Here is a 24,073-nt window from a genome sequence, read left to right as displayed (position 1 = left end):
ATAATTGGGGGAAAAATGTATACGAGAAATTTTTTCGTTTAATTTCCGCGTGGAAGAAAATTCTTTCTTTCTTTCTTTCTTTCTTTCTTTTGATTGCGCTACGTGGTGGAATTTTTGCAACCAGTTGTTTTTCTTAGTCATAGATAAGCGTTCTTGAAATATTAATAATTGGAAAATGAAATGTACGAGAAATTTTTGCAACCAGCTTTTCTTGGAGATACATACATACTCTTGGAATATTAATAATCGGAGGATGAGAAATTTTTTCATTTAATTTCCATCGTGGAAGAAGATTTTTTTCGATTTATGAAATTTTCACGAATAGCTGTTCTCGAGAGGAATCGTTAATCTCGCGAGGAAATTTATGATATTTCGATTTGTAAGATTTTTTCAAGTATTTTTTCTCTCGAACATTAGGAAACACTTGAAACATTGATGAAGATGTGGAAGATCTTCCGTTACGTTCACAAGAAAATCTTTGCGAATTTTTCTTAAGAGCGAGACAATCGATCGTTAATTAGAAAGCGAGGTTTCCAACTTTGATATTCTAATAAAATTTCCCCCTGAAGAGGATTTCGAAATTATTTCGGATTACATCAGATTGGAATAGGGCATTCATCCTGAGATAAATATATTTTAAATTTATTTTGATAAATGATGAATAACGTGCATAAGAATTGCATTATTTCACTATTTGCCCCTTTAATGGATTAAAGGAGGATAATCACGTAAATTATCATCTGGCCCCTTTCTGCTTCGTTTAGACGAAAATTAATACGTCGCCGGATATTCCGCATCTTTGTCTTTTTCGCTTTACAAAGAGAGCGTAATTTACTTGCTCGCAAGGATCACGTTCTCCTTTCACCGTGCTTGTAATAAGCTAAAGTATAATATATTAACGAACTTCTTCCTGAATTACGGTAAACTAACACGTTCTTAATAATTTCACGCAACACGAGGAAATATTGTTTTTCGATGAAATAAATAGCAATATAATAATAATAATAATAATAATAAAGGAAAAAATTGTGCGCAAACAAAGAATATTCGATGGAAATAAATAATTATCCATAAAATTAATTTTCGTCGCAAACGCGGGACGGAGTGGATTGAAAGTAGAAATAATTTGGTCGAAACAAAATGTCGATCAAACTTGTTCGCAAATTAAAATTATTTTCACGCAAAAATCGAAAATTGGGCGAGAAAGAAAAATTATAGAAATATTATTATACGAATATCGTGGTGAAATCCAGCTTGATGAAAATAAATCGTCGAGTAAAGTGTAATGAAGAAATCTCTCTCCCAGGAGATGATTCGCGATATTAATTTCTTGGTCGCGTACGTGGTTGCGAAGAAACGAAGCTTTGGCTAAATGGCGTAACGGGAGAAGTAATAATTTCTGTCAAGAAATCGTTCCCGTTCACGGGAATGACTAAACGGGGTTCGTTGGAATAACAAGCTCGTTGAAAGGGTCTCGTCTCGGGCTAAACGCTCGAAATTAATTGAAAGTTCGGCTCTGGTAATGAATGTTGTTACGAAGTAAATTTCGCGGACTCTATACTCCCCTGATATCAACAACGTACGTGTTGTGCGCGCCTGTTCGTTGTGTAAAATCACCGATTGTATATTGTTGCATTAACGATAGCACGACGATAGCACGGAAGATTCCAGTAGACTGTAACTTGCGCGTGTAATGGCCGATATCCCGTTGTTATATCTGATTGCGCCGACTATAAAAGTGTACAGCTGGCCCCGAGAGTTGGCGTCTAACATTTCTGACCCGGAATGACCTACACCGCGGAGAAGCGCATTAATATAGCTAATGGTATTTCGAAACTTACCTCCTCCCATCCCTTGGGACAAAACTCGGTTAATTGGTTCACTTTCCTGCGAGCACGAATTGAAGCGGAAACCGCGTTTTGTTGAAACCGACGCCCACGTTGCACGCCCGGTTCTTATCGTTATTTACATAATAATAACGCGATACGATGCAGAAACACGATGAAAACTACGATTCCCACGATCGTACAATTTTTCCAACTCGTAACTTTGATTTAGCTAATTTTTCCGCCGACTTCGAAGAATCGATTTTTCGATTCGAACGAAGATAACATTCTATTTTGCATTCCGTTCTGGTTTATTTTATTTTATTTCAAGTGTGAATATATCTGAGAATAAAATTATATGGAGAATCGTTCCCGATTTATGAGAAATAGAAATGCTCAAATTACACGAGCAATTCTCCTCTTGTTTTAATTTCTAAGATATCAAATATAAAAATACGTAATACAATCTTTATTTTCAGATTTTCAGGTATGAATATATCTGAGAATAAAATTATATTATATTATATTTTTAATTTAATTACAATTGTCAACGATTTTTCTTTATATAATAGTTTCAAATGGATTCGGAATAGGATACATTTGAAAATATATTTCCAAACTGTTAGAAGTGTATCTCTAATTTTAAATTAATTAATTGATGAGTTTCGCAGTTTTTTTTCTTACAATTGATAAAAAACATACAGGATCTTTCGATAAAATTAATATCGGAAAAAATATATATATATATAGTTTTTCGTAAGTAAAGTTATATTTATTGGAAAACAAGAAATATTCGTCACCCCTTGTCGATCTTCCATCTTTAATTCATGCTTAACTACATCTCGAAAATAATACCAAAAATAGTAATTACGCGTTAATATTCAAGCATGTAAATATCATATGATCAATATTTTCCAATTTTAAATAAAACAAATAAACAACATCGCGTTTCAACGATGCTCATAACTCCCCTTTTCCATCTAATAAATAATTTAAATCCAACCTTATTCATACAATCGCAAAAGTACAGCAATAATTCTGTTTTATATGGAAACACTGCGAATGTATGTAGACTATAACATTATATATGGAGCAATTTTTTTATTAATGAAATATAATCTCGGGGGCATAAAAGCAACCCTTAAAGTTTCAGTATTATTTTCATTTTTTAAATGTAACTTGGCAACACGATACCACGATACACGGCAAAATATTAAATTGTAAAATATCCCGTATACAAAAAAAAAATTATATTTCCAATTCCAAAATAAATTTCCATCGAAACGAAATTTTCCAAAAATTTTACTCTCAATCCTCCTTTCTCGATCAACTTCTCGGGATCAGGACTAAATCTTTCTCGGTTCCCGATTTGGTTCATCGATTAAATGCCTCGCGTGCAGAGTTAAAACATCACCGAATCGCACATCATAATAACAATTTTAAACAAGCTTCGGGACACGCTTTTCTATAAATTCATCCCTTCCGTGTTGCGCTTTTTGAACCTCTCTGTACAGCAGGAGGGTTTCCTTCCAACCCTTAACACCGAACATAAATATTAATAAGCAAGCGGTGAAATTCACGCTTATCGTGGCACCGTGAAGATTTACATGAGATAACGCGACTTTCCTTTTGCTGTACGGCCCGTTTCTGTGTATACCACGGGCAGAAAACACGCCGGCATTTACATACGACGTCGGATAAGGGGAGTCACGGAGATCGTTTTGCGGCACCCCCAACTTTTATCGCCACTGATATCTCTCTCCTCTCCTCTCCGTGCCGGTATTGCATTCTTTTTTAGAGAATAAATAACGAGGGAAGAGGATGATGAGGGCAGGACTCGTATTACCGGGACGCGTTGTTTACGCGTTGCCAGAGTGGAACAACACTTTGAGCAATGATCTTTTTGCATTTTTACCATCCCTTAAGCGTCGCGAGAGATCGGTATCTTTATTATTACACCGTTCCAACGATAATTCCTTTCTCGTTCGCCCTCCTTTTCTCCCCAGTGTTAATAAAGATTCGAGAAAGAGTGAAATTAGATGGAAATTTCGCCCTTTTTTTTTAGTTTCTGTATGGAATTGTTCGAATGAAAAAAAAATTGAAGGAATTAAGTAATCAGTTGAACGATTGAAATCCACTGGTCTCGATCCCGTAGAGTAGATTCCATAAAATAAAAAAATCCTTTCTAAATGAATTTTAAACGAATGAAATCGATACGCGACATCCCCGCGTAGGAAATTTAGACGTGGAATACTCGAAACTATCCATAAACATAATTTATTAACGGATATTGCATTGTTGATGGTGTTGCCGTATTCCGCATTACCAGACGCCATTATTGATTTAGGTGCTTATCATTCGAGGCCGCCGTTGTAAAACGTAAATACGTAATTTATTAGGAAACGGTGCATTATTAGTGACGTAGCCTAGTATCGTGTATTACCGAATGCCGCGTTAATGTTGGTGATTACGCGCGCGTGTTCCTTCTACGCTATTCGTATCTGAATGCGTTGCTCGATAACGTTTGGCTTACCGCAAACCGCCGCATAACTCGGGGAACCCCTCCACTATGTGTTAAACAACATTGATTAGTGACATCTGTAGAGTTAATATTCCGATAAATTTAATCACCCTTTTCGCGTCTCCGTTTAATTCCAACCCGATAATCGCCCCCTCCCCTCCAGTTGAATTAATTATTTTACAACGAAGAAATGCAAAGGGATATCTCCCTTCAACGAGACATTTTCCTACGTAATTATTGCCACGTTCGCTCATCATTTCATCCTCGAATCCGCGGAATAACAGGGGGAGGAAAAGGAGAAAAAGGAGAAAGAGGAGTTAATTCGCTTTCCCCTCCCCTCGTGATTCACTTCGCACCCCTTCACAGCCTCCCCCATTAGCCCATCAGACATGGCTGGCCCGTAATTGCTCGCGGGCCGCACTTGGTTCATCCAGGGTTAATTTCAAGTATAGCCTGTCCATCGGATATACAAGGAAGATTGTTCGTTCCCGTCGTGTGTTCGATAAGCTTCGCCCGGCTTCGTGTGCGCGCCAGGCCACTCTCCACCCTCCCCGGTACACAGGCCGCACGAGCACAAACAACGCCTCCACAACCCCATCCCCATATACGCGTCGTGGGTGGAAACGCCACGACGAGTATATTTGCAGATCAGTCGAGCGAGTTCTACCAACATTTCAGCATCGTTAGCATTCAATTACGCGATTATTGAGGGCCTTGGCCGGTTCGTGCGCCATCCTCGCCTCCTGCCTTCTTTGATCGATATTATGCGTGCTATGTATGTGTATATATACGTACCCTTTTTTTTTGAAATAGTAGAGAGGATATCGGTCCCTTCTCTCTCTTCTTCCAGGCTGGAAATCGGTTGCGTGAATGGAATTTATATCGCGGGGATACTTTTAAGCCTAAGTTCTTTCCGTTCGATGGATTCGCGTGAACATCGGTTAAGGAATATCAGTTGACGAACGACGGGTTTTAAATTGGGGAGGAGGAGGGGAGGCTCTTTCGTTCTATCCAATCTTTTGGAATTGAGCAGCGAGCTCGATTGCGTTTCGAGTTAATCTTTTTATGCATTAATCGATTTCGAGTTCTCGCAGGGATTCGAAAGAAATTCATAATTTATAATTTATAATTATGGATTGTATTTTTGTTTAATTGAAAATATTTTGGAAACAGTTATTATTTTAATGGAGCAAAAATAAAGAAGCTTTCCAGAGAACTGTTACGTATCTATCTTACGTCACAGGTATCGATTGTTCTGAATCGAAAAGCGCAGTTTCGTTTATCGGGCTAAAATTAAACGTGACGTACGTAAGAGAATCGCGATAAGTAGATAGTATATATATATATATACGTATAGTATACACAAGATTTGCGTTAAAATTGGCTAAAATGAACAGCGGCCGTAATCCAATTTACGTTGAGCACTATCATCCCCCGTTCCCTTCTCGGGGAGCGCGTGTCTGGCCTTTACGAGTACGAAAATATGAACGAAATGAAATTATTAAATTATTCCACTTTACTTTATCGTCCAGGTAAATGCCACAATTTCGTCTCTCTCTCTCTCTCTCTCTTAATTACTCTCGGTAAACGGAATAGCCAGTGATTCCACGAGCCAGAAACAGATACTATATTTTTAAAATTACAAGCCGGGGAGGGGGTATTAATTCACCCTCGTTATTAATTTATCACCCTTTAATACTAATTATCCGTCTCGTTTTATTTTATTCGATTCAATTAAATTGAATTATTTTAATAATATATTCCAAGTTTCATTAGATATTTTTGCACGGATGGAGAACGAATAATCCTGCGATACTGTGTTGTTTCTCTCGACTTAATGAAATATATATATATATATATATATATATATACACAAAGAAAAATTATTCGCTTTTAACATCCCTTTTCAAGTGTTCCGTCTGTGGAGTTCCCACAAGTACACCGTGAAAAAAAAAAGGAAAGAAATTTCATCAAATTCTCAAAGCATTGAATTGAATTTTTCAGAAAACAGATTCATCCTCCTTATTTTAAACCACTGGTTAAATGGAATTTCAATTAATAGTAAGAATCTTGGGGAAGATTTCTTTTAGAACCGCGCATAATAAATTACCAGGCCGCTCGACAATTCGTCGAGGATTGAGCATCGAGGAGGAGGGGAGTCGGGTCTCGTTGTTTCCGGTAATTGCGACAGGAAAGAAATACCGTTTTAAATGCAAATGTATGCAAGACAATCCGGAGATTGACTAACCGAGACTTATCGCGGCGTGATACGTTTGGGTGGTAAAAGTAGCTTTCCTTAATTGGGAGATCGGATGATAACGGTGGCAATTTATTTTAGATCCTTCCACGGCTATCCCCGCGCGGGATGTTTTAATGATCAATTATGCCCAACATTTTGCAACTCTTTCGATACGATTACGAGTACTTCTCCCCTCATTATCCACAACGCGATCGTATCTTCGATCCTTGTTGCTTTTCGAATAATCGATCGGTAATCAAGAGATGGACATTGTTAATTTTACGTTATGCAACAGTCTGAGAATTTATTAAGAAGGAGGAGAAAGAATTATATATCGATTTAATTTTTAATTAGAGATGATCTTTGAAAATTCGAAAACTCTTCGATTCTCCAATATATAGGGTTGTGGGATAGATCTGGCAAAATTATAGATAACGAATTGATCGATGTAAATATATGTTTGCAGGGATGACACGTCAGAGTTGATGAATGCAAATGACTCGATGATGGATCATTGACGCGCGATAACGACTCGACTCGATGGATAAGAGATTTATTGCTGTTGTACCCAACTTATTGTTATTAAATTTACCGTCCAAAAAAATGGTAATTAAAGAGAATTATTCTTTGTTGCGAAATTTTAAAATACTCAAGGTTGATACGTGCTTCTCTATTTTTCCAAATATTTTTGCAGTACAAAAAACCGTACTTTATAAAATATCGTTTTAAAAATTTAAACATTACAAAGGATCGTTTATTATTTAAGAAAGGAATAATTTATCGATCGAAAATTTTTGGACGAGGTGAGAAATGTTAAATTAGAAAGAGGAAGTGATACTTGTATTGGATGGCGGACCATCACCTTTACGGGGGCTTTTATTGAAATTCTTGGTGGCGATCTTGAAAAGAATTCCTTCCTCTCTCGACTCATCCAGAAAGTCATGGCTGCGGAATGAGTTCGAATGTAGGGGAATCCTTACAACGTAATTTCGAAGAATGAAGGAGAATAGAACGTGCGTGAGGTCTGAAAACCTCTTAAAAAAGAAAAAGTGATCGATCCGGAATATATTTTCTCCCCGAGATTTATTTACGAGATTTCGGCCCACGAAATGATATTTCAATTCGATCTTTCGACCTTTGCAGTTTTTATATCTCATTTTTCTTCCAATCTTGTCTTCGAATAAATGATAATAAATTAACGTTTTCCGGCGAATAAATTTATTCGAGGAATATTTGTTTTGCGGAAGAAAATATTACTCAACGAGATAATAAAAATGCCGAAATGGGATTACTTTGTACACTCGACGATAAACTTAGATCCTCGAGAGAACATTATCCCGATATAACGAGTTTAAAGTGGCTTTTCATTTGTCCGAACCTTTAAGGATCTCTCCGCTCGGCCAAACTTTCCGGCTTTAATTCTTCTGAAATAACTGAAAATTTTCCGAAACTCCCCCAAGTTTGAATAATAATAATAATAATAACAAAGCGAGTGTTCCGCGAGAATTTATTTGATTAAAAATCCTGCCCAACCGATAAATTAGCTTTTTCAATTTGCACAAAAATTCCACCATTATTACTTACCACGATTGTATCCAATAAATATTCCAATTTTTAGAAGCCAAATACGATTCATTTAAAAATAAATTCGCGAAAGAACACACCATCTTATCTACCCCCCCGATTAACCGAGAATTCCTCATCGAAGCCGCGAACTCTTCCCAAACATGGCGGCCACCACGGAGGAGAAATTCCCTGGCCCGATCTACAAAGTGTAAAAAGTACGAGGGTGAGAGAAAAGTCGACTTCCTATCCGTTTCCTCGATGGTTAAACCATCGAACAGACCGATGACCGGTTTCTTCCTTCTCTTCGACTTCCCCTTCCCCCATCCCCATCATCCCTGCGTACATCCCTACAACGGAATGGAGTCAGCCGAGGAGTGACGATGGCTGGATTAGCCTAGAGGCACGTGCTGTGGACACCATTCTCCACTTCGCTTGAGTGCTCGAAAATCACGTTCACGCTGAACTCAGCCAGAAAACAGACTCCGACGATTCACGCATTCTGATTCAGTCGGCCCCCTCCCCCCACACTCATCCTATGCGTTCCTACGACGAACATTCCACCGGATCTCCCCGTGATGCTCCCCGTGTGTTAACCGGGGCCTCTGGCCACGTTTCACTTGCCAGGGAGGCTAGCTGGTTTTCGGGGGAAAAATATATACTTTTCGAGGCGTAGGAAATTTCGATTCTCGTTTCCACGGTGGATGATAATTCCTCCCCATTTTGGAAATTGAATGGAAATTTGCGCCGATGCGTGTTTTTGTATCTTTGTGAGTTTGTGAGGGATAGATTAAAAGTTATAAATTAGGATATCTTCGAACGCGAGCATTCGTCGCATGATTTATCTTCGACGGTTAATTCGATTAAACTCCTATTAAAATTGGGAAGACTTTAAGCCGTTATAAGTTGGAAGATAGTAAGTTGCGGTGAACGAGTGAAAGATCGTTAGAAACGGGGAACTTTGCTCTTTAAAACAGTTTTTCACTTATCCCGATACGATTTTCAATTCCTGAGATATGCAAAGGAAAAGGCTGACTCTCGGTTTATCTTAAATTGTCCAATTAAAATTGGAAGAATTTTGAATTTCGCTACAACTTCGAAAATACTCGATCATTGGAGGCCTTCCACTTATTTAGAGATATTTTTCGATACGAATACCTCTGAAATATCATCGTGCAAGGAAAACGTAATTTTCAATCGTTTCCTCGTCTTTTACTTGGATTGATCTGTCCCAAATTTTAAACAAACGACGGACGAGATTCTTGGAAATGGAATATAATAATCATTTCTTCGAGAAGAAATGTGGGTCAATGGGTCATTCGTAATCTTTGCGCTGTCGTAAGGACACTTTGAATCTTTGTATTTAGAATCGATCGAAACGAAAAAGGAGCTTCAATATTTCCCTCTATCTTCTGAGCGTGTTTTTTGGTTTTTATTATTTCAATGGTCTTTTAACATTCAGTTTATAATTTTTCTATCAATCAATAAAGAATAAAGAAGCGAATGCGCGACGTATAAATAATTTAAAATTATTAGAATACTTTCAAAAATTATCTGCTACATCAATTTGTTCGCTTTTTGTTCAAATTGTTTCGTAAAATCTTTTTTTTTTTTTTTTTTAATTCGAAAAGAAAATCAAGATGTTAAGAAATTATCACGAAAGATATTAGCTACAATTTGCGTTATTTATCAAAGAGATAAAGTAAAAAAAAAAAATACCCCGCTAAAAGAGGTACAAGAGGAACAAAACATTTTCATTGCGATTCGACGTAAACTACATAGAAACGTGAGTTCACGGTTTAAGAATTTAGAAACACCAAGTTAAAGAGTCTTTTATTTTTTCGAAGATAATGCAAAAGCCGACAGAGGGGGATCTGGAATATCTTGGAGCTGAAGCAGAAAGAGCGCCAGTTTCTTCTTTTGTTGTTACTTGAATTACACTGTCTTCTTTCCTGTTTCTCCTCCTCCTCCTCCTCCTCCTTCTTCCTCTCCCCACTTCTCTCCTCTTTTTCTTTTTTATCCCTTACACTTTCTGAGCTCTGCGTTACTTTTTCTTGAAACTCCTTTGTTCATTTCGTAGTAATATTAAGATAATGAGACGAGTTTTCCGGGGTAAGTCAGATACCCCGGTTGTTCCCCCCGTAGAAAGAGGGGGAGGGGAGGGAGGGAAGGAGGAGAATTACACTCCACGGGAATAAAAGTTTAAAGTATTTTCAAAGCGTGGATATTTTACACACGATAATAGAATCTTAAATGAGGTAGAGATGCGTTTGTTGCACCGCATTAAATATGAATTATCTCGATTATCCCCTAAGTACGCCCTTTTCCCTCGGTTGTACGTTTCTATTTCTATTCCAGGCGAGATTGCCCGTCGATTTTCAATTGTCGTGCAAGTCGATCGAATAATCGAATACCGATTGTCTCTGTGGAAATGCTCTCAAATTTTCCGTAGAATTTCTATTCTCGTAACAATGGAATGAATAAAACGTGGAACAAAAAAAAATATTTCTGCAATTCTATTAAAAAAAGAAAAAAAACAAAAAATTTATCCCTCCCCCCTTTTCATCAACACGACACATCCTTCAACTGTTAAATAAAATATTTAATAAAAATATTTCAATGTACTCTCACAGTTCATCGGCTATAGATTTAATTTATTTCTTCTAAAAAAGAGAAAATTCTAGTTAAATATACGTATGTATATTTCTTACCTTCCTTTATTCGCGTTTATTCTCCCGATGGACAATCTTTTTAATTTTACGAACGCACTGCAAACGAGCATCGCAAGTGAATCAGCCTCCCCCCTTGTTCCAGATTTCTTTCTCCACCCTTTCCTCCTCCCCATCTCTGTTTCTTTTTACGAAAATACCATTTACCTTACCTCGGTTCGGCAATATCGTTCCACCGTGGCCTTTCTCGTGCACTCAGCGATAACGTCGCGATCACCAGTCAAAGATCTATAGTAAGGCGAAAGTAGCGCAATAGTTTACCCGTACCTGATAGAAGCTAAAAATTCATTCCTTTCTTGTTGCCATTTCGTACCGCATTAGTTCAGAGATCTCCTCTTTTTGGCCAAGTAAGATGAAAAGAAAAATATTTCTCCATATTTATTCCTTAGATCTGATCTAAAAATAATTTTTAAATATTCTTTCGTTATTTCACCTCGTACAGTATCCGTTTATAATTTTCCATGGTTTAAAGGTGGTGAATCCAAGTATAAAAATTGATAATTCTGTTCTTCCATTGAACGTTGAATTTTCATTTATTAATGTAATAAGAAAGTTAAAAAAATTCGTAACGAAATTTTCTAGATACAATGTGATCTCGCGTCATATTTATTTTCGTTGATTATACATTTTTGATTCTCGTTTGATACGTTATTCTTTTTTTTTATTAATTCCAAGTATTCCTTTCGGTATGTATTTTCTTACGAGAATCTTGTGACAGAAGATTTCGAGAAGAATAATTTTACAAAGCTTGGCAGGATAACAGGATTGGGGAGAGGAACAAAATCTTTGGAAAGAAAAAATTTTGCAATATTTACACGATCGAGGAGAGGAAGGGAGGATTTCTGGAAATCTGTGGCGCCCTCTCCATCACGCAACAAATCACGTGTGGGATTTCGGAAAATCAGTGTCGAGCAGACCGCGTTCAAGGGATTGGCCAGAGGTTTTCTCTCCTCGCTTCGTATTCTATTTCCACCTTTTACCGCAACGCCACCCCTCCCCTTCTCTTTTCCTCGAGCCACCCCCGGGACCTCGGTATTTTCCTTTTTCCATTCACTTGCTTCTTTTTCCACGTTCCACTTCTCTTTTCCTCGCGACCCTTTTGACCATTCACCGATAATGTTACGATAACGAGTCAATGCTCGGGCCCAGGAAATCGCGGCCATCTCCCCCCCTTCCTCTTGCGCGGAAAATCAAAAAGTGCTACCCTCTGTGCGAGGAGCGGGTTAAGAAGAAGATAAAACTTTCGCGTTTTAAATTAGATTTGCCGAGTTTCAAAGGTTCGGAATTATCTTTGGAAAGGAATATCTGCTTTTTTTTTTTTTTTTTATTGGACCGATCGAAGTAGAAATGTTTCGTTTATTTCGTGTATTTTTATATATGTGCGTTGCGTAAATTTTTTTAGGTTAGATTCAAATTTTCTGGAAATGTATAATGAATAATTTCGTGGAATAAATAAATATCGTGGAAGAGAGATACACGATGAGTTGCGTTTATCGTTATTTTTACTCGTGATCGAACTAATTTGGAAATTTTTTAATTAATTTTGAAACTAAATATTTTGAAAAAAATATTGTTTTAAATTACACGATTTTCGAAAGTGTGTAAATTCATTGGGGGTATATTAATTAAATTTTATCATGTCATAAAATCGTTTTATAATAAAAAGAATAAATAAACGATTTAACATTGGTGTTGAAGATCGAGAATTTATTAATAACGATTTCCTAATTTTATTCAATTTATGCAACAATCATTCGTTGTATTTTTACCTTTTCATTCGATTTGTTTTCTCGAGCTAATGTAATAAGATTATCGAATTAGTTTTTTTCTTTTTTTTTCTTTTTGCATTTATTCACAGTCAGTTCACTCCTATCTCATTTCGTTCAAAAGCAAAAGAAGTGTTTTCGACAATTCGTTTTCGAGTGGAATTCAGTCGAATCGTAATTTATTGCGCGATTTGATTAAAAGATTTAATTAATGAAAATAGTGATTCGTGTGAATGCGCCTTGCTCGGCCACGATCCATTGAAATTCACCAATTATCGCCTGTGTCCTCCTTTCCTTTCTTTTTAACGTTTACATATAATCCGTATACTATCTTCCAATAAATTAAATTTCCATCTGTCAGAAATAAATAATCCAAATTTTTATAGATATTTATACTATCAATATCAAATTGTATTATTTTTTAAGAATAAATAAATAAATTGGATTCAAATTCGATTATTCGATATATTGGGGGGGAAAAATGAGTTTAAAATCTATTTTAAATAAATATATATATATAATGCATAAATAATATTTTCGTATCTCCTTGTTATTTTACTTGTAATATTGCGTAATGTTTAATGCAATGTTTACAATGCATGGTTAATTTAGTGCAAATTATTGTTGTTGTGTACCTTTGTTCTGCGTAAATATGAACTATAATTTATTTAATCTTAATCAATAACAGCAATTTGCATTAATAATATTAATACAGAGAATTTGTATTATAAATAAAAAGGGGAAAGAAAATTCGAGAATAACGATAATTATTCCTTTTTTTTTTTTTTAACGATCGATAGCAGTTATTAGATGATGTTCAGTGCAATTTGAAATTTTGCAAGGGAATAAGATTTCCAAGCTGGATTTAATTAACTTGCTACTTCAGCACGTATTAACGAATTTAGAGAGCACTTAATCGCCATTAAATTCCCTGTCACGTCTTGTTCAGCCTAAACAGTGTATGTGTCGATAATATCGGTTATCCTGGATACTTGGATACTTCGGCATCAGCTACTGATATTGGACTATTATAAGTAATAGCCCTGGCAATTGTCGATGCCTTATTACCATGTTGTTACATTAATTACAACGCCCACTGTTGTTGTAATTTAAAATATCCCATTTTTTTTTTTTTTTAGCAATTTGCGAATTATCATCGTTCTTTGTTCATCGTCACTTTTAAATAATGTCAAGGAAATAATGTCGAGAAAGAGAGAAAGAACGCGGCGCGTGATAGGAATAAAAATTCTATGCATAATATTATTAATATCTTTATATATCTTGTAATTATATATTGCGTATCAAAATTTTTTTTAAGTATTAAAATATTCAAATTTGAATTTTGAATATTTTTACTATCCTCGGTCTATCCTCGGTCCCCAATTTGATTACTCGATGAATAATTTTAAATACGAAAAGATAAAAAAGATTATTTTAATTTATATTTAAAATGATTTGCAGTTCCATTTGCAGTTAGCTAGCGTATCCTCCTTCTCCTTTTTATTTTCATTTTTCATCAAACATTTTCAAGGTGTCATTAATTATAAAAATATTCTTATGAATATTCTTGAATATTCGCGATAGGTAAACTCGTTTTTCGAACCGTTTCTTCAAAAAAAAAAAAAAGAAAGAAAGAAAACTTCCGCGAGTAATTACAATTAATATAGAGAATATTTTCACGAATAATCTGAAAACGAAAAAAAATTTCCATTGTCAACCTTCGTTCGTCCTCCTTTTTTTCTTTTCTTCTCTTCTTCTTCTTTTTTTTTTTCCACGAATTTCCCCATTTTCTTGCCGCATGCCCTCATTTCGACGATTTCATTCGTCCGAATTACTAGGTCACGAACTGGCTGTTAACTTATATTATGCATGACACGCGTCTACCTCATCGTATTTTCATGTACCGATCCGCCACGTCAAAGAGCCAATATAGGAGGATCGTTAATATGCCATCAGTAGTTACGCTAAAATCCTGGACGAGATTTCAGCGTGAGGATCGTTTAATCAATCTGTCGAGTGGTCTGTGTTCGTGTTTGATATTTTTAAATTGGCGAATAATTCGATGAAATTGATCAAAGAACGCGACGAGGAGGGGAGGAGAGGGAGACATATTGGGAAGAATGGAGAAATTAAGTGAAAAAGGGAGTAGAGAGAGGGGGGAGGAAAAAATTATGCGTAACTCGAGCCGAGCGATGTTAGATGAAATCTGTTAGACGAAAAATTCTCACGCGCTCGCGTGAAGATTGAATCAAACAATTTGAGATTTAAAATCGTTTACACGTTGTTTTAAAGCGAATTAAAAAGTGATCCCTCTCTTCCTCTCTCGTTCGTTAATCAAAGTAAATTGAACGGATGATCTCGAGTCGGCGCATCTCTGAATGAATATATGAATAAATCTAGTGGATTTTTGAGGGGAACAAACGGATGATTGGATGAGTAATGATATTTATTTATTTTTTTTTCTTCTTATTGATTGAAATTTTATTCAATTGATAGTTCTTATTGGAAAATTAGGGAGATGTTTGAATTTTGTTATCTAAAACTCTTGATCTTGTTTTCGAGAATAAAAAATATCGAAAACGAGGAATTAACGTGTAGCGTTCTTCTATATCATTCTCGAGTTTTATTCGATAGTTTAGCACCTGAGTATCTTTTTATTACGTTTGATATCGATTGATACTTGAAGTTCGGAATTACGTTACTGGAATGAATCTATTGAATGAGAATTTCGACATAAGGTTCAAGATAGAAAGTCGGGAAAAGAAGAAAAAGGTACACGATGCAATCTCGTTATTTCTTTTAAAATTCTGATTTCGAAATTTGCATCGATCCAATTAAATTCGAAAGCGTTCCGAGTTTCCAAAATAATTTTTCCAAATTTCCTAAAAATCCAAAAAAAATGTATCGATGCATGATATTTATATTTTTCGTTGGCGATTTTTATACGCGCGAAGAAAAAAATACGGGAAAAAGAAAAAGAGAAGGAAAAAAAAATAGCAAAAAGTTATATTGCATGCCAAAAACACGTGCACGTAAAAAGAAAATTTCCACTATTAAATACGCCGTGTTCTCCTCCTGTTCCGTTTTCACGTTCAAACAGCTATGATGAAAAATCGCGGACAGGCCATATTTTTTCATCTAAAAAACTGTACAAAGTAAAGACCGAAAGTTTGAATGACAAAGAATTCGTCGGGAACAATCGGGCCCATGATTACACCGTCATTTTTCGATACGCGCCTAACCGTTCCTCCACATCGCCCTTTCCCTTTCTCTCTTTCTCTCTCTCCTCCTTCCCTCTCTTTTCCTACTCCCCTGTCGCTTTCAATGCATCTGCTCTCAATTTTCGATCAAACGTTAAGACACGTGAATACTTTTCCAATTTCGACGAGTTATTAACAATTTATAATTAAATATTTTTCCATCATTTTTAATCTTTTTTTTTTTGTTTGTTTGTTTCTTTTCATTCGAATGCATCGCGCGAATTTCGAATTTCTAATTGAATCGGGGGAAAAATTTATCGTTTCGGATAAATTTATCGATGATGAAAGGAAAATAACAAAGGGAAGAGGAATGTTTAAAAAAAAAAAATCGCAAAATGTACGCATAAAAAAAAGAAACATTTGGCAAACACGTGGATGCGAATTGAAAAGCAATTTTTTTTATTCAACTTCCTAATTTCACCGCGTCTATCATTTTTCCAATTAAATCGCACGCCATTGTTGGCCTTCCTTCCTTTACTTTATAATGATGAAAATGTTAAAAACTAGATGAACAATAGATAACATATCGTTCCGTTTATTTTTTTAACTTTTCCATAAATCGTACGATGTAAATGTTTTTTTCGTCGAAAATGTAAAATTATTCGTTTAAATTCGTCGCTTTTGTTTCTCATATTATTTTAACGTAACGATATCAAGTATTATATTTCAATGATTGATGATTTTTCTCTTTCTCTTTCTCTCGCTTGATCGACACAGTTTCTTTTCACCGCGATATTTTTCGCCCGAATTTATCAAGTAATAGTCGAATAAAATTCGAATCTTTTGATGAATCCTGTATTTCGAATTATGCGGTTCAGTAATCGTCAATCGATTTTGCTATTCGTGTCCAATCGCTGTACAACCGGAACTGTCGTAGTTGCGCTTTCGACCAGAGAATAATATTCTAGATATTCTAGGTCATGAATTTCGCGATCGTTTTACACGTTTCTGATTTTTTCCTTTTCTTTCGTTTTTTTTTTTTCTTTTTTATTTTCGTTCGATCGATATTTCGATCGATATTTTTTTTCATACTCTGAAAAAGTAATGAAGCAATGTGAGTTAAGAAAGTAAAAGTAGCAGATTTCACGTTTAATTCAAAGACATTTCGTGTTTCCACTTTTTTTTTAAATTCATTTTGTTGGAAATCGATTAAACCGAATCAATATTTAATTTCGTTCAAAATTGTATCGATAAATTTCCATTTTTTTTTAATATAAATAAATTAAAAAATAAGGGATATCAATAACCAAAGTTTCAAACATTATTAAATTTCTGATTTCAATAGTTTTCTAGGAATAAAATTTTAAGTTCGGAAGAATGATCTAGTTGGATTTGAAAATCTTTCTAAGGCAAAATAAGAAATTTTTAAGTAAAACAATACTTTGGTTTCGATATTAAATAACAATGATAATATATATATTTATAAGATGTCTCGTTCAAATATTTTAGCATTATATTGATTATATCGAAAGATATATTTCAATGAAAAATTGAAGAAAGATAGAAAATTTTAGAGACGTTCCAACTTTTATTTTTAATTCCCATCCTCCAAATAATTTAAGAATTGTGCTTAAAAGTTCGACTCGAACAATCCTCTTCCTTTCATCATTTTCAAAATTCATTTCATTCTTTCCGCAAAACTATCTCGGCAACCAAAAATAGAATATTAATAATTACTTTTTATTTCGTCTCTCGACCTTATGAAAATCCGCCAATAAATTACTTGCCGCGCTCAATCGAGCGTTTAGCATTCAAGGGATTCTTGGAAGGGTGCCATTAGTTAGCGCGAAAAATCGCCTCTCTTTTTAATCTGAAAAGTCTTGCAAGATGTTTTTCATCGGCGTTTTACATTAATGTTCGATGGACACAGAAATTGGCTGGCGAGTATTGCCAAACAGAAACGAGTTTTCAAACGGAGGGCGAGGCAATCAAAGTAATTGGCAATTTTCCCTGAAGTCGATCCTTTCGTTGCCATTTCATGGTCAACCGTCCCTTCCTCTATTCTCCCTCCCCCCCCCTCTCTCTCTCTCTCTCTCTCTCTCCCTTTCAACGCCAGAAATCGTGTATTTAAACAGCAACTAATGGACCGTTTATTGACCGAAACACTTTTCGGTTCGGTCGATCGTTGCACAAATTCGATTATCGTCCTTCTACTCTTCATTATCTGCAATTTTCTTCCTTGTATACCAATTAAACCGATAAACGTCAGCCAATACCTGAACGAGGCGTTTGCCAAGCCAAGTGTTTTGTTGAGCGGAAATGAAAATGTATTTTAAAAATGTGACGAGAAAGAAAATTATTGTTTTTGGCGATTGTGGAAATGTTAAACGAACATGGAAACACTTTTCTAATATTTTCATTTGAAAATGTTTTCAAATATTATTTTTTTTATCTCTCCTGTACTTTTTTTTTTTAATCTTTAATTGGATTGTTAGTATTTAATTGTAAATTTTGATTATTAAACTTTGCAATATTTTCATTTTGAAAATATTTTTAACTATTTTTTTTTTCTGCTCTATATTCCATTTATCTTCGAGGTAATTGATTTGTTAGTTCAATTCGATTGTTAATTGTAATTATAAAAATGTAAATTTAACGTAGAAACTTTGGCGTTTCATCGAACTTTGCAATATTGTTTGAAAATTTGTAATTTTTAATTTTCTATCATGTTCGTCTCTCCGTTATCGAGCTGATTGAATTGTTAAATTCAATTTAAAAAAAAAAAATTAGTTTAGTTATTTTATCTCGAGATCGAAGACGGTGAGGTCTCTGTTTCCTTCGTTTTTAATTTCTTACTAAACTGTTTGCCCACCACGCGTCTTTTTTATTTGGCTCGTCTCTTGAAGTATCGGTGTAAGTAACGCCTCGATGCCCAGAATGTATCAGCCTCGAGTACTTACAAGGAGTAAAGTAATTGGCAATTTTCTCTTAAATCGCAGACCCATCCTCAAAGAGGTACCGCGGTTAAGTGAATAATAGTTAATTTATCGATAAACTTGTCACGTATCAGACGCTTTAAAAAACTATGAGAAACGATATCGATAATTATCAAATTGGACATAATTCGAATTTTTTTGAATTATTTTTCCACACTGTGATGGACGAAATTTGATATTTTACAATTTGATAAATAAAATTTTACGCTTATATATAATGATCAAAAATTTGCAAAATAGGATTTTAATTATATTTGCATTCGCATCGCTTCTGATAAAATTTGATACTTCGTTGATATTGATTGCTCTCCATCGTAGAAAACTGAAATTTTCAATGATTAAAATTGTATAGTTATCCGTAATAATGACATAAAATGACGTGTATCGAAATTTGCAAAATAGCATTTTAATTGTATTTGCCTTGCTCGCAAAATTTGATACTTCATATATCGAATACCTTTAGGTATAGAGAGCCGAATTTTTCACTAAATGAAACGTTATAGTTCACGATAATTATTTGTATTACGGTAAATACAGTTACATACATTTTTTCCAATTGACTTCAAGGAACGAAATTAACAAAATGACGCGTATCGAGGATAAAGATTTCATTATCGATTTCTCGGTGCTTTAAAATGTAGAATAACCGACAATTGGAAATTCCTATATCCCTTTTTCCATTTCATTTCTTTCGTTAACCGTTCCTTTTTAACCATTCCCTTACTTTTATCACCTATATATATATATATATATATATATATATATATATATATATATATACATAGGATTGTATAATTCACAGTAATCCCATGGTAACGTACGATAATCTTAAGTAGCGTGAAACGAAGGAAAATTTAACTGTCTTATAAATAGTAACAGTTCTTTCGAGGAAAGGATTTCTATTTTTCCATCATGCGAAAAAGATTGAATTTCAAGATTGAGATCAAAATTTAATATTATATTATTCGCAAATGGTTCGAAAATTGTTCAAAATTACATCACGGAGTTGTTATTTTCTTTTTGTAGAAGAAAAAAAAATAAAATAAAAAGTAGAACTTCGATTGAGAAGTATACGACTCTATTTCTGCAATCCACGTTTCTTGGAAGAATATAAAAGCTGCGAGGTCTATTAACGTAAAAGATGCAAGGGATCGATTTAGCGAAAGCCGTAGTACAATTTTCTTCGAAAACCTTGCCGAACAAATCAATAACCGGGGCGACGTATAAATGAACTCGCGTCATTGAATCCATCGTTCAACCGATCCGACACCGGGCCACTTTTGATTTTTCCATTTCGGTGAACTTGGTTGGATATTTAAGAACATCTGTTGCACGCTGCGATTTAATAGTGTGTTGATAAAATATTTCTTTTTCTAATTGTTTAATCTTGTTGAAAACTTTGTAAGAATTCAATCTCTTTCGAATAAATTTTTCGACATTTTTTAATATCTTTAAAGATATTTTCAAAATTAAATTTCGAACGAGTGTATCTTATCATCTTATTTGCGCAAAATACCGAACATTGTCGAATACATATAAAAATAGAAAATAAGATCTCTGGTGGAGAGAAGGCGCGAATAATTCGCCACCGCCATCGTTTAACAGGGATGCGAGCAGAATGCATTTAAATCACCGAATTTCAAATGCAGAAAAGGGGTAAATGTCGCGCCACCTTCGATTTGACTTGGAGCGGCGGTTTAGTCACGATTCGATCGCCTTTGAAACATCACTCACTATACTGGAACGTGACTGGAACCTGAACACTATCGCGCGCGCTTCCCCTGGATTCAGGAAGCACTAAACAGTGATTGAACTGTGACTGAGTCTCGATTCGATCGTTAATGGAAATTGAACACAATTTTAACACAATTGTTGTTAAAATATATAAAATGATGACGCATTGAAGCGAGACATTGTTCTTGTTATTTTATTCTTTTTTAGAATTTTAGAAATGAAGAGTTTTCAATGTTCTTCTAGAATTTGATAGCAAAATGTTAGATAAAAAAGGAATTGAATTCTGATATTGAGAAATTTTTAGAAAATTAAATTAAATCGGTTTACCCTCTGAATTTAATTTCTTGTTGTTTTTATTCACGAGTTAATTAAAAACGTGTCAAACTCCCTTCCAGAAATCTGAAATCAAACTGATTAAATCGAAATAATTTATTATTTACAGAAAATTAAATTAATCGTTAATTGTTTTCTTAAAATCTTAAAATATTTAATGTTTTATTTACATTTAATGTTTTTATATATATATATATATATATATACAATATGTCTATAGAAAATTTCTATTTTCGCTCCTCACAAATTTTTATCGAACCTTTAGATGAAATATCAAAAATAGATACTTTCGAAAGGAATGAATAGATATATATTTTTTTTTTATTATTTTCAGCGAGTAATATGCGCGAATTGTTTTTTCTCTACTATTTTCATGGAATTCGTTTGATGTTTCGTCTATTGTACATACGTGGTGGTAATTTCTGATCACGTCCGTTGAAACGTTTGTCGGTCGTCATTCCACCGGTTCCTCGTTTCGACATCGCGAAACATGATCGTGCATTTTTCTCTTTGTTCCCGCTATTTGCGTATTTTTTGAAAGCTTAAAAATATTATATTTCTCCCGTGCTCGTGTTTATTTTGTGCTTGACTGCATAAAAAACGACATATCGATTTTTATTGAATTTTCCGCCTTTTTGTTTCCCCCAGATATTCGATCGAAATATCTAAACAGGATAACTTCGAAAGAAGGAAAAGCTTTTGTAAAATTGTTATGAAAATTATACGATAAGTATGAAAGGAACTAATTAAGGACTTAATATCGAACGATATATAAATTAATTGTATTTTAAGAAGTAGTTTATTCGCTGATTGTTGCGAATAATTCTTTTAAAAAATTCTTCCACTAATTTTTTTAATATTTTTTCTGATTTCAGGGACTACTACTACGACAGGTGAGTGCAAATCACGTGGAGTTACAAATTTTCTTGACCAGTTTTGAAAACACGGTATTCGCTATTCTGCGATTCATAGGTATGTAAAATGAAAATATTTTTGATATTCGAATGCTTTGGGAACGGCTTTTGGCGCAAAATATTCGACTCGCATAATTCATTAAAAAAGAAAATTTGAAATAAATAGAATAGATATTTTTATAAGCGGTAGTATAGAGTGGTTTGAAAAATATTATTTATTTGAATCACGATCAAAAACTATTCTGTATTTGTTATCCAAAATAGAAGATACAATCGGTATCACGTACGTTCAAAATACAAATTATCCCAAAACACTAAATCCTGAACGTTTCTAATTTAAAATCTTGCTCTATTTGGCACCATTGGACCAAATTACATTTGGAAAAAATATAAAAAAAAAAACGTATCGAAACTTTAATTTCAAATAATATTTCGGTAAAAAAAAAAAAAAACAATCGCTTCGTATATAATCCATAATCCTTTACTCGCGAAATTTCATTAAAGGGATCAAAAATTTTTCATTAAAATTTCATCAAAAGATGCAAAAATATTCGAATACCTTCGTGTATTCCGTTATAAATAAATTTCCAAACTACATTTGATATTGCAAAACTCGTTTCGTGGAAATAAATTTTTCCACGAGCTAATCGCGCTGAATGCGCGTAAAAGGTTGCGTTAAGCTGATTTCCTTCCATTGAAAACATTTCGAAATCTCGGGAGCACGATGACCGCGCGCGCGCGCGCGCAAATTTTCGAAAACCCGGGCATAATTTGCCGTCGAAGCTGGAATTATAACTACCAGACCGTAAATCATAATTATTATCTCGGCCCGTTTCACGAATGTTTTACTTCTGCCTCGTGTACGCGATACGCAAGAGGAATATCGGCAACAATATTGAAGTTTATTAATTTATTTTTCCGTGTATCGTTTTCGCGCCGATGCGTGAACGCATTTATTAACTTCTGGCATCCAATTCCAATTTTTTCCACGTGATAATCGATATTTATCTTTATCATCGATTTCTTTTTTTTCCCCCTCTACCTCCCTCTTAATAATTGTTAATTGGAAAAATATAATTTCTATTTAATTCGGGATTTTTTGGAACTTTTTTTTTTAAAAATGTGAATTCTATTGGAAAAATAGAAAAATAATAACGGACTTGGAACTTAGAAATGGAGGAAATGATTATTCCACTCCATTTGCATTATATTGACAAAGTAACTTCTGATAGGTATTTCTATTTAGCAATTCTGTCGAAGGATAGGTCCGGTTAGTTAAATAGAATCTCTTTCCCATAAAATTTCCCTCAAATTTTATTAAAAAATACTATTCGACTCAAATAAATCTAATATATCGCTCTCTTTTCTTTCTCTCCTTTTCTTCGTCTTGAAAAACGAAAATTTAATGAAAAAAAAGAAGAGAGAGAGAGAGAGAAAAAATAACACCGTTTCAAGCAGGAAAAAAAAGCAAGGAGAAGAGAATCGCGTTCGAATGAACTGCGAGAGTAGATTTTTCAAGCGGGATCTATCGTCGTTCAAAGGGACTTTTCTCGCCGTTGTCCATTTAAAAAGCTCCCGGCGAAATTCTTGAAACCGTTAAAGAAGCTCTACTTTTCTAATATCGAAAAATATCGCGACCTCTCTCTAAGACATATGTGCACACGAATAAGAGGTATTTCCGCGAAGAGACGCGGATTTTTCTTTCTTTTTAAGCACGATGAGAAAGGCAAGCAACACAGCCCGATTAAATAAAACATTACGAAATCAACACGCGTTTCTATCCGGAACGCGAGAAAGCTTGATGCGTTCAACGGATTCTTTTGCGCTGACTTAAGCTGGATGCATCCTTCCTCGCTCTGGATTTGTTAATATTTATAGTATCGAAAATCCGCATCTTCTCGTCAAATTGGACACGAGAAAGTAGCAGATGAAAGGGTTATGAAAGGTTTATCGTTTCAAATCTTACAGCATCCTTTTACTTAAGGTTCGACGCAGTGATGGAATTGTATTAATTTCGAAGAGAAGAATCGATATTCAGGGAGGAAATAACGAAAAAAAAAATTCAATCGAAAATGTTTCGAGAAATGTTTTGAAATGATGGGGCAGCATTTTTTATTCGTTCCAGAATTTTTTTTTTTCTTTAAACGCAGCTATATTATTTAATACACGTAAATTTCGATCCCAATTCGATTGATTTTCATTCGATGCATCGTTTTCCGATGATTAATATTTAGTCGGGCGATAGTAGTTTT

At 34.6% G+C, this 24,073-nt stretch overlaps 1 protein-coding gene across 11 annotated transcripts in view; it reads left to right on the top strand.

Moving 5' to 3' along the window:
• The window catches only part of LOC108000705 (uncharacterized), a 306,652-nt gene that overhangs the window by 255,762 nt on the left and 26,817 nt on the right, over positions 1-24,073 (top strand). For all 11 annotated transcript variants that reach the window (XM_062084417.1, XM_062084420.1, XM_062084426.1 and 8 more), the window contains one exon: positions 21,783-21,800. In XM_062084417.1, the coding sequence (XP_061940401.1) occupies positions 21,783-21,800 (18 nt within the window). The remainder of the gene's footprint in view (positions 1-21,782; positions 21,801-24,073) is intronic.

Source organism: Apis cerana, linkage group LG14 (assembly GCF_029169275.1).
Source record: "Apis cerana isolate GH-2021 linkage group LG14, AcerK_1.0, whole genome shotgun sequence".
Classification (NCBI taxonomy): Eukaryota; Metazoa; Arthropoda; class Insecta; order Hymenoptera; family Apidae; genus Apis; species Apis cerana.
Note: the sequence above shows the minus strand (reverse complement) of the source record. Positions and strands in the feature narration are given on the sequence as shown.